An 11,838-nucleotide genomic window follows, 5' to 3' on the forward strand; every position below is an offset into this window, starting at 1 on the left:
TATGATAATCAACTTGCTGGTAAAATGATTGACAGCCTTGACAATGAAACACAAGCAAGCACAGGAATGGGTGAATCCCCTCAGTTAGAGACGGCGAGGGAATATCTTCAGCAGCTGCTAAGGGATGATGGCCTGACAAAATTGTATGCCCTCTATCTATTGTGTTATTTGACTCTGTTCTTACGAACGCAATTCACAGTAACTTCAAAATCCCTCCCACTCTCCGCTCTGACCCCCCTCCCAAACAGGATAGTCAACCCTTAAGCCGCAGTCAGCTTGGACCGTTTGCAAAGCTCGTTCTCGACTCTTCTGATGTAAAATATTGCTGTATGTTATCCAGCTCTCACGGTTCTGCACCCGATGTCTAATCTTTAGTTTGATAGGTTCCGACTCAACCACCTGCAGCTCCAAACCGCACCCTCGACGCTCCAAGGGCTTCCCAATCCCTACCTCCTCTTCTCAACCTCTGTCCCCCATAATCAAAGATTCCAGTCGTCAAAATTCTCTCTCATCTACTCCGCAGTCCAAAAAATTACCAAAACCAATTGTCCTGATCCCACGTTTATCTCCTTCGTCTAATATTGATGATGTCCAATATATTGCGGACCCCAGCTCTCCTAAGCGACGAAAGATAGACTCTCAGATGGAGGAAAGGCAAGATGCCGTGCAGCTTCGTGACCAAAAGGAGGTTTCAGATGCCGCATTGGTCAAACTCCAAAGCCTTTTGCACGAAATATTTGAAGCGGAAGATCATCTTCTACCAGATGATTCCCCAGAGGCTCTGTTAAACAACAAATTTTTTAAAACTCCCAATAGCATCAGTGAAATAGGACCTGTGTTAGCTTCTGATATTCACGGACAACTGTCAAAGGCGCTTCAAAAAGTGACCGACTATCGACGACTTGAAGATGTCCCGTCAGAATACATAAAGCGCATTCAAAAAATTTGCGAAGCTCCGATTATGGTAGCTCAGTCCGCAGAATTTAGACTAGAATCCCCGCCTTCTGACGCCGAAACAGAAAGATGGGTTCACCGACTAGAAGACGTTCAGAACATATTGCTAGCAATCACAACCTTGCTACAAACAATGTCTGGAAATCAAAGTACCAAAGGACTGTGTCCTGAGGATCTTATCCAAGCCATCCCAACGTCCCTTGGCCAGATCTTTGATCACTGTATCATTCCTGTGGTAGAATGCAGAGCGAGTGGAAAAGATTCTACACTTTTTAGTGTCTTCACTTCCAAGAAGCAAATAATATCCAATGTAATTCACCAAACGAAGAAGGTGTTGACTAGGCTCGCTTCTTTCCTTTCCAATGTCGATTTGGCCGAAGGGCCTATTACCGCGATGGAATTTCTTGCTGCAAGGCTTATATTTGTTGAGAATGCTCCTAACGATAAGGAGTCTGCAGTAGGAGTTCAAAAATATGAAGCTTCAAGACGGGCTGCCATGGATGTATTAGCAAAAATTTTTGCAAAATATCCAAACCAGCGCCCTTTCATTCTCGATGAAATCTTGGTATCTCTAGAAAAGCTTCCGTCAAATAGACAGAGTGCAAGACAATTCAAACTCATTGATGGGAAAAGCATACAACTCCTCTCCGCATTGGTGATCCAGCTTGTCCAAACGACAGCTCTCCAACTTTCGACTAGGCCGACATTAGATCAAAACGCTTTGCAAAAATCTTCAAATATCAGCCGTACTGATGATCTCGATGGCTCCGAGGAAGAAGCTGACACGGAAGACTCTGATGATGAAAAGAAACATAAGACAACGGCAATCAAACGACTTTCGAAGCAAATCGACCCACTTTATGACAATGCGATTCATAGTGCACAATATGTAACCAAATTTATTGTCCAGAGGGCCATGACTTCAACAAAGACTGGGGATCAACCGTATCGAAATCTTCTAGACCTCTTTACTGAGGACTTGATAACCGTGCTGGGATCTACTGACTGGCCTGGTGCAGAATTGATCTTACGGGTCCTTGCATCGCAGATGATTACAATTGCAGATCACGACAAGAGCACAGCAAATGCAAAGAATATGTCGCTTGAATTACTTGGTTGGATGGGCTCCGCGATATCCGACCTGACTTCGGCCGCGCAACATTTGAGCAATGCTATTGAGGACGGAGAAGGTGACCTTACCGAACAGCTACGGTATTGGCTAGATGAGCATTCAAATAGAGCTCTCCATATACAGGATATTATAGGTTTAGATGGACCCTATCGAATGGCTCTAGAATTTTTAGAGCAGAGAAATCTTGGTGACTGGCAGCTCTCCAGTGCCAGAGGCTACCTTGTGGCTCAATGGGCGAAAATCGTTTGTAGCGGGTATGAAGAATCAGTGCAGAACGGTGCTGGAAATGCTCAAGGCGTTCGTACGTTGGCAAAGACTTTAAACCATATCCTTTCCGGTCCAAAATGGCTGGAATCTAACAGGTGAGGGAGATAGTTACGTTTACCGATCTTGGAACTAATGGCATCTTTTAGCATCTTTGAGCGAATCTCGACACAGCAAGCGCGGCTTGCCTACTTTATAATAATTCTCAGCAGCGGCTTTTGCAAAGGGTTTGATACTATTGTCAAGGTCCTTCTTAGTTCTATCACCAGTGACCAAGCAAAAGTAAGAAGTCGAAGCTTGAAGAGTGTAATTCAGATGCTTGAGCGAGACTCTGGCTTGCTGGATCGGGATGAATCGATCATGGCATTAATTCTTAGATCCGCAACCGATTCTTCCCCAATGGTTCGCGATTCAGCTTTAGGCTTGATTGCAAAATGCATGTTTTTAAAGCCATCACTAGAGGAAAATTGCTGCTGTGCAATCTTAGCTTCTTCTTCAGACCAAACAGTTGGCGTTAGGAAACGATGCATTACCTTAATGAAGGATATCTACCCGCAAACATCTACACACGAACTGAAACTGGCCATCATTGAACAACTGCTCCAGAGGGTCAATGATTTTGAGACTACTGTAGCTGGCCAAGCGCGCCTCGCGCTGGAAGATATCTGGTTCTCCCCATTACACTCATCTTCCGCAGGCTCGGTTCAAACAACACCTCAATCAAAGGTTACCCTAGAGAATCTCATGGATCTTATTGTTGGGACTGTGCGGGGAAACGAGTGCGTCATTCCTGCTTTTGAGGCATTTATAAAGCATGAGCTATCTACGGAATCAAAATCAGCGTCTTCAAATTTTGCAGTTTGCAAAGCTGTTGTATCGACGATGTTTGACCGGATAGTACATGGATCAGAGAACATCGACAAGCGGACATTGCAATCTCTGTTACAATCAATTACGGTTTTTGCAAAAGCTAATGCGAAGTTGTTTACCCCGGACCAACTTGAAACGCTCCATCCATACATTGGACATCTCTCTAATGCGGACGATCTTATTTTATTTCGGTCTGTCGTTGTCATTTACCGTTGTGTTCTACCATATCTCTCAACTTCTCACAACACCCTGCTCAAGGACATTCAAAATGACCTTTTTAAGAGTGTCTCAAAATTGGCTAGAACAGAGCTTAATGAGGTTATGGCTTGCCTCTGGACAATCAACGGCGTCCTGCAGAATACGGAGCGTTTAGTGAAACTAACGATATCAGTTCTGAAAGGCATTAATCAAGCCGCGAGTATCAACTCAGACTCTTCGATCAACGCGGATGCACTTGGGCGAGTACGAAGTTATATCCGCATTGCAGGCTGCGTAGGGAAACACTGTGATCTGGAATCCTTCCAGTCCTTTTTCTCACATGCCTTTCCTCAAATGAAGTCAACTTCGGTGGCCGGACTCATAGTTGATTTCATTTCGCCGTTCGCATCGTCGAAATACACCCAAGAACTGAGAATCATGGCGCTCGAGAGTTTGGGGGCAGTGTGTGAGACATGGCCTGCCCAGTATGGTCGTGAACCTGCTAGAACCGCATTTACGTCTGTTTTCAAAGAAGACAGCGCAGATTTACAGAATATCGTACTTAAAGGATTTTTGGCTTTTTTCTCCATACATGAAGGGAAAGCAGAAAAGCTCATCGAAACTGCAGGAGTCGATGCTGATGGTGATGCTACTAGGCTTGGAGGCTCCCTTAAAGCTAGCGAGAATGATGGGGCAGCAGCATTAATTGCTCAGCACTTTTTGCAGCAAATGCTCCATGCTGCTCTTTCAAAAGAAAACTCCCATGCACTGACAGCAATTGAATTAATTGCAAGCGTGAATCGCCAGGGCCTCATCCATCCCAAAGAATGCGCCGGGGTTCTTGTCGCTTTGGAAACCTCTAGCAATACCAAAATCTCCAGCATCGCTTTTGAAACGCACAAAATGCTTCATCAGCAGCATGAGTCTATGTTTGATCGCGAATACATGAGAGCCGTCCAAGAAGCGTTTTACTATCAACGAGATATCGTTGGCGATCCTGCAGGAGCCCTGACTAGGCCATTTACGGCCAAACTCGCGCCCCTATTCGAAATTATTAAAATTAGCAATAGCAGATATCAGAAGAAGTTTTTGACAAACCTCTGCTCAAAGGTTGACTTTGAGCCACGTAAACTCGATATCAATGGCAATCCTCCAGAACAGCTTTTACTTGCAAGGTTTGTGTGTCAGAATCTAGCTTTCTTCGAATATGCGCAGATTGGAGAGCTCCTTGCTACTGTCACGTGCATGGAGCGGATCGTTGCGTCCACTGGTACTACCGTCGCTCACGCAATTGAAACGGATATTTTCCCAGTAAAATTTGAAAATACAGAACATCAAATTCAAGTTGACAATTCTACCGCTCCAGAAAAGGAACCACAGCACATTGATCCGGATACCCTGAAACAATTGGCAACCGCGGCTGCAGCATTGTCACTACTATGGGAGACCAGATCGTATCTCCGACGGCTCTATGGCATTAGCTTCCATTCCCTCCCTAAAGAAAGCAAGGCTGGGGCAAAGGAGCTTAATAAGTCTGTAAGTAAAGTTCAGGGTGTTTCCAGCGAACGCTTATGGGATGCAATGGCAAAGACTATGGCATGTCTTGAAAACGCAGAGGGTATGATAACGATTTGCCGAGAATTCGCAACTCTGATGGCGATCGATGATGAACTGAAAGTTACTGCTGATGATGATCGAAACGGCTATGACTCCACAACAGAATTGGTGGATGTTGGTACCATTATTGCACCGTCCAATGGGTCAAAGTTGGGGAAACGAAGGAGCTCTGTTTCTAGTGGAAATGCTCCGAAACGGCCGAAGCAGAAAGGGAAAGGCAAAAACGCAAAAAAGAGAGGCAGCACTGGCTCGGATAACGACGCAGTTCTTGATTGAAAACGGCGAGGCATTATGGGTAATGGCGCATGATTTTCATATTTTCGTGCTTTATGTTTCAATCGGCGTTCCTCTGGTGGAACAATGGCAAGTCAGCATTATGAACGGGATGAGACACGGTGAATACGCTCTAAACTCGATGTGCAGCTGGCGCGGCTTTGCATTCAATCGAGGAAAATTTTTCTTGACATATTTAGAAAGCATATTTAGGTGGCGGGACGATATATTTTTGTTTACTCCGTACATACTCATTTTGATAGATGGAACTCACCAATACCACTTTCACCTACTAGTCTCTGCTCACAAGGTATGATGACATAAGCGTCGCCCATTTAGGGTCTTGGCAATGCTTGTTTCCTGGCACGTGTTTCCAGCTCCACTATGACATCGTAAGGCTCAGGGGATTGCCGGAAGCCGCCTCAACCCCAACCCGACGTCAGTCATTTCTCTCTATTTGTTGCTCATGCTTCAATGAGGAGAATCCGTCATTTTATTTCCCTTTATTCCTCCGCGCTGTCTTCATAGCAAATGCCATAGGCAGTTTGACTCATGTTTGCTTCACCCTTTGGACGTCGAGCAAGCTCCCAGCTTTGCAGGGTGTCACAAAAAGGCGCAGCTCTGCCAAAAAGTGCTCTGTCCTCCCCCTTCACTAATTCCTCGTACCGGTTGTTACATATTTCTTGCCAATCGAATATATTTTGTACGCCACGCGAAGTGCGATGCGTCGTTCCACCCACTTTCTCGCGACATCGGCCTGGCTGCTATGGCTCGACCAGGCATCTTTCGACCAATGGTAATATTAAACCAGGTTCTAGACTCAAGAAGATCATATTCAATACCTTTGCATATAGTGGCATGTTTGTTCTTGTTAGTGCGGGAATAGTACTAGCATTTTTTATCTACGATGCTTCAACTTACGCAAATGACCCGTTGGTTGAAGATGTTCCAGTCTCAGAAATAGCTCTGAATCCGAGGCGTGGTGGACCAAACAATCTTCCAATCGCGGACGCTTTGGTCGATGATAATGACTCTGATATCAAACAGGCACAGAAAAACAAACCGAAACTGGTAATCCTTGGAACTGGCTGGGGCAGTGTTGCGCTATTGAAATCATTAAACCCCGGTGACTACCATATCACTGTTGTATCTCCAGTTAATTACTTTCTTTTTACACCCATGCTTCCTTCTGCAACTGTCGGAACTTTGGGCCTGCGATCCTTAGTGGAACCTATACGGTTGATCGTGCAGCGTGTGAGGGGCCATTTTCTACGAGCAGAGGCAGTCGACGTGGATTTTTCAGAGAAGCTTGTGGAGGTATCGCAAATCGATGGCAATGGTGTCAGGCAAAATTTCTACCTTCCCTATGACAAATTGGTGATTGGAGTCGGTAAGAAAGTACAGTAGTGTCCTAAACGCATTTTTGATGCTGATACTCCGTTTAGGCTCAACGACAAATCCTCATGGGGTTAAAGGTCTTGAGTACTGCAATTTTTTAAAATCGATTGATGATGCAAGACAAATCAAGAACAAGGTGCTTCATAATCTTGAGCTTGCCTGCCTGCCTACCACCAGTGATGCAGAAAGAAAGAGACTCCTGTCTTTCGTTGTTTGTGGAGGCGGTCCTACTGGTGTGGAGTTTGCGGCGGAGCTATTCGACATGTTGAATGAGGACCTCTTCCGCTCGTTCCCAAAGATTTTGCGTAATGAAATTTCCGTTCACCTTATCCAGAGCAGAAGTCATATCTTAAACACATATGATGAAACTGTTTCTTTGTATGCTGAGGTATGTGGATAATACTGTCGCCAAACCCATATTCGCTAATTTTTCTCATAGAAAAGATTCGCCCATGATCAAGTAGAAGTTCTCACTAATTCAAGAGTTAAAGAAGTACAGCAAGATAAAATTCTCTTTACTCAGATAGAAAACGGCAAGTCTATTGTTAAAGAAATTCCCATGGGCTTTTGTCTATGGTCTACTGGCGTTTGTGAGTAAATTTCCGTGCACTGTCATCTACCGTTCATCTACTGTCAACTGACCTTTCTGAAGCCCAGACTCAATTTTGCCAGACGCTCTCGAGAAAGCTTGAAGGACAAAATAACCGTCACGCCCTCGAAACTGATACTCATCTTCGACTTCTTGGTGCCCCAGTTGGCGATGTTTATGCTATTGGAGATTGCTCTACTGTCCAAAATAATGTTGCAGATCATCTCGTCAGTTTTCTCCGTAATGTCGCCTGGGAGAAAGGGCGTGATCCAGAAAAGGTACACCTTACTTTTACGGAGTGGCGAGATGTTGCTAGCCGTGTCAAGAAACGGTTCCCGCAGGCATCCAACCACCTTAGGAGAGTCGATCGCCTGTTCGAGCAATATGATAAAGACCGTAGCGGCACCCTCGATTTTCACGAGCTGCACGAACTTCTCTCACAAATTGATACAAAACTCACGTCACTACCTGCTACCGCCCAACGCGCAAACCAACAAGGCCAATATCTAGGTCGAAAATTCAATAAAATGGCAGCTGCATCGCCTGACCTCAAGGCTAATGAGATCGATTACGGCACTTTAGATGAAACTGTGTGCGCTGCCTTCGAGTATAAACATCTTGGAAGCTTGGCATATATTGGTAACGCGGCGGTCTTTGATATTAATGGACTAAGTTGGGGAGGTGGATTGTTAGCTGTATATCTATGGCGTAGTATCTACTTCGCACAGAGTGTTAGTTTAAGAACAAGAGTCATGTTAGCTATGGATTGGGCAAAACGAGCAATGTTTGGAAGAGATATGATGAACTTTTAGTGAAATTTTTCTTTTACTAGGTAACTAACTATATAACTACGCCTTGAATATTAAACTTAATAGCATTCTTTATGAACCCGAGTTAAGTTTCGGACCTTGTACTTCACCGATTAGAATATTACTCAATTCGTACCAATCCAATCTCTCGAACATAGATCCGTCATTTTGTGAGATGGCAGACGTTGTGGAGCGAAATGAAGGTAAAAAAGAAGCGGCCGGTGTAAGAGTATTTGGGAGGCCAGTCTACCATTAATGAGGACTTTGGTAAATAGATATGGTGGAGAGAAATTTAACTATAATGCTATTGATGCCTGAATACCCTACTTAGAACATGCACTCAACCCCTTAAGGAAATGTTACGCCTTTGTGTTTAGAAGATGCCAACCGTTCGAGCAGATACCCCATTGCGCCCCGCTAAACCAATACCTGAAACCCGTACATGCAGCCCCGCCAGTCATGATGCATCATTGATGTCCAGCATTGTGTCGCCTATTATATTATTATATCCACATCTGTTGATTCTTGCATGACAACGTCGTCGCCAGTATCCCCATTATTAACGGTGTTATTGTCTCTCGAAACTTCTTGATTAGTTTTTGGGATTCTGTCATGGTCAAGCCCAATGTCAAGTGTACTTGGAATATCTTTTTTCAAAAGACGTGCTTTCTTTTCCGCCCATCTTCGTAACTTCACCAGATTACGAAGCCTAGCTTGATGATTGGCACCCTGATTCTGAAGGATGGCTTCATTTACACGAGCTGCAACTGATTTCCGTAGTGCGGGATCAAGGAGTGGCGCTAGTGCTGGAGACAAGTTCTCCGCAGGGAAAATCAAGAGAGACAAGGTCTTCTCAAGATCTTCCAGAAATTGCGGATTCGTTGGAGCACGTGGAGCCAGTTGAGCTGTTGCAAAGTCCAGTGCGGGTGAAATATCACCATTCGGAGTTGACGTGCACTCGCGTATCAGCTCGATCAATTGCAATTGAAGAAGAGAAAAATGAAGAGATGGGTTACAATCCAAAATCTAGTGAGTCTGTTAGAACGTACGAGACCTAAACCGTGGCTGAAAAAAACATGTATAAAAGCATTGTATGTCATACTGAGGACTGAAGATGAGTTTTTTTCATCAACACCATAAAGGTATATGAGTGGTGCATGAAACAGATATAATCATTACAAAAAAAGAGCAACAGAATTAGTCAGAAAGCGGATAGAGATAACTTACCAGTGGGTTGAGTTCGTTCATTTTTTCAATTGCGATTTTTATATTGCCAGAATATATTGCATTGCGAATTTCCACTCGTTCTTGTATAGAACCTACGTCTACTTGAGGTGGAATGTTAGCCTCAAGAGCAAACTTCCTTGCTGCCAAAGGATATCCATTTGTGACAAGGTAATTCATGACTAGATAATTGATGTCACTTGAAACATTTGTTAGCAATGATACCAAAAGAAATATATGCTCGGACAATCATGTGAATTGAAATAAAAGCTCAGAAAATACGAGATATTAAAAGATTCTCCACAATGAAAAGTTCAGAGAGATTCCCATTTGATTTGATTGGATGCATCATGCGCGACTTGAATACAAAAGTTAAGACTGGAATCAACTCACGTTTTGGATGGTTTCACCTCCTCCACCTTTCTTTCGAAATGATGCCGAGTTGGCGTGGTGGTAGAAGGTGCTGGAGAGATCTGTTGGGATTGCTGATTAGCATCCTGGAAGGGTCACTGGCCGGATGGCAGGCCTGAAGACATACAACGTTAGTAGAAGCCATGATGACGAGATTAGTGAAGCAAAGAAAAGAAATTAAAATGTGGGATACAGCTTGTTGAGGACAGCATGCAAAGTCGAGGTTCCCTGCAGAGGACTGTTGTGGTGGAAGTTGAGGAAGAGAAAATCAGAAATTGGCTGAGCTCGCTTGATCTGGCTAGTTAGCGTGACACGATATCTTGGCGTTATCACGTGGATTTATACTGGAGGCTTAGTCACCTGATCCTTTGCCGCGCCGGATTTTGGAGGCCCAGTAGACGACGAGGCTCCATTGCCAACGTAAGGTGTGCTCTGTATATTTCGTATCTTCTTCCCAGAGAAATATCGGCCATACCTTCTAGCTACCGCAGAATGATCTTTGGGCAAATCTAGGTTCTTTTTGGGGAGCGAGTATACTTTGCGAAATTGCTCGCGTGCTTGCGATATTTTTGATCGGTGAGCTTGAAAATGGCAGAAACAAAGCCTTGGTGCTCCCGACAAATGGGGAATATGAGCATTATAGGAATTGCCGGGAGTTCTGGGTCTGGGAAGTCCTCCGTGGCTGCCGAAATCTTAAAATCCCTGAATCTCCCTGGAGCTGTCATATTGGTCATGGTAGATAGCTTCCTATCCTTCTATCTTCTATAAATATCCCTGACGCGGAAGGGCGGCAAAAGGACCATTTTTATAAAAGTCTTACCCCGCAGCAAAATGCCATAGCCCATCGCGATGAGTATGATTTCGACTCTCCCGACGCCATCGATTTCGATATTTTGGTCGAGACCTTGTACAATTTGAAGTTAGGGTACTGCAGACTCGACTGGCCGCTTGTTTGTCAAGGTATAAGCAACTGACAAATAGCAAAGCCGAAAAGTCGAGATACCGATCTATTCGTTCACAAAGCATCAGCGAGAAGCGCAAACAGATTCGCTTTACCCGCCCCCGGTACTTATTCTAGAGGGAATTTTGGCATTCACCGACCTGAGAATACTGGAGATGTTGGATCTCAAGGTCTGTTGCCCTTATTGGCTACTCTTCGTCAAACGTCTAACTTTACGTATAGATATTTGTCGAAGCGGATATGGATGTCTGCCTTGGAAGAAGGAGTAAGGATCTGCAGAATTGACGGCTTTCCCGCTTGGTTGATTGCTAATCGGTGTAGTCGCGCGGGACGTACAGGAACGAGGACGCACCATTGAAAGTGTCTTGAAACAGTGGTTTAAGTTTGTCAAGCCGTCTTATTCCCGATATGTGGAGCCCCAAAGACAGATATCAGGTTCGCATATATCATATCACACAATCAACAAGATATATCTGGCTGACTTCGGAAAAGACATTATTATTCCACGGGGAATAGAGAACAAAACTGCCATTGGTACGCAATACTTTTTCTTATTCCTTTCACTCAGTAGCTAAACTATTTCTAGACATGGTGGTGAAACATATTCAGCGCGCTCTCACTCAAGTTGCTCAGCACCCGATCTCCGGGCAGAACGCCGATCTTCGACGCCGGCTGTCCCATTAAGTGACCGGAGTCCATATAAATCACAATGATGTTTGACTCAGAGCTGTATTTAGGTATAGAAATCTCAGGCACCTGAGTTTATCATACTTGTATCGAGCTGAAACATCCGATAAATAACGGCCCACTATTTCCAAGAGCCGTTCTTTTCCAGAAATAGAGTGGCAGCCAAGGTATTGCTTGAATCTCTATGATTACCTTCTGTCAAATACTGTTACTGTAGATATTAAAAATGTACATATTTATCTGGAAGGATTTCTGTAGCTGTGCTAATTGTTTGACTGTGTCTGGAAGTGTCCTTTTCCTTACAAGTACAGTGTACAGAGTACGGAGTAACCGAGACACTTCGATCAAGTAGGGTTCGGCCCAGATAAGGTTGTTGATAAGCATGCACGGACCACTCTCAGCGAAAATAAAATTGTCCGCCTTAATTTGATTTCTCACAATCTAGGCGTTA

The 11,838-nt window shown here is 44.3% G+C and overlaps 4 protein-coding genes across 4 annotated transcripts; 3 read left to right on the plus strand and 1 right to left on the minus strand.

Annotated features, from left to right (window-relative positions):
• Positions 1-24: 24 nt before the first annotated feature.
• Positions 25-5,311, plus strand: SCC2 (Sister chromatid cohesion protein 2; the record flags this gene model as incomplete). The annotated part of the gene is made up of 4 exons (XM_049255657.1): positions 25-143; positions 200-327; positions 384-2,448; positions 2,500-5,311. 4 exons carry the CDS (start codon positions 25-27, stop codon positions 5,309-5,311), a joined length of 5,124 nt encoding a protein of 1,707 aa, XP_049105351.1.
• Positions 5,312-6,166: 855 nt separating this feature from the next.
• Positions 6,167-8,107, plus strand: LOZ57_006643 (uncharacterized protein; the record flags this gene model as incomplete). Its single annotated transcript, XM_049255658.1, has 4 exons — positions 6,167-6,698; positions 6,754-7,094; positions 7,146-7,296; positions 7,359-8,107. 4 exons carry the CDS (start codon positions 6,167-6,169, stop codon positions 8,105-8,107), a joined length of 1,773 nt encoding a protein of 590 aa, XP_049105352.1.
• A 492-nt stretch (positions 8,108-8,599) lies between these two features.
• On the minus strand, positions 8,600-9,884 carry LOZ57_006644 (uncharacterized protein; the record flags this gene model as incomplete). The annotated part of the gene is made up of 4 exons (XM_049255659.1): positions 8,600-9,130; positions 9,332-9,527; positions 9,722-9,801; positions 9,867-9,884. 4 exons carry the CDS (start codon positions 9,882-9,884, stop codon positions 8,600-8,602), a joined length of 825 nt encoding a protein of 274 aa, XP_049105353.1.
• A 485-nt stretch (positions 9,885-10,369) lies between these two features.
• Positions 10,370-11,384, plus strand: URK1 (Uridine kinase; the record flags this gene model as incomplete). Its single annotated transcript, XM_049255660.1, has 6 exons — positions 10,370-10,474; positions 10,537-10,664; positions 10,726-10,870; positions 10,923-10,965; positions 11,022-11,234; positions 11,287-11,384. 6 exons carry the CDS (start codon positions 10,370-10,372, stop codon positions 11,382-11,384), a joined length of 732 nt encoding a protein of 243 aa, XP_049105354.1.
• Positions 11,385-11,838: the final 454 nt, after the last annotated feature.

The sequence above is a fragment of the Ophidiomyces ophidiicola genome (assembly GCF_022830035.1).
Source record: "Ophidiomyces ophidiicola strain CBS 122913 chromosome Unknown scaffold_49, whole genome shotgun sequence".
Lineage (NCBI taxonomy): Eukaryota > Fungi > Ascomycota > Eurotiomycetes > Onygenales > Onygenaceae > Ophidiomyces > Ophidiomyces ophidiicola.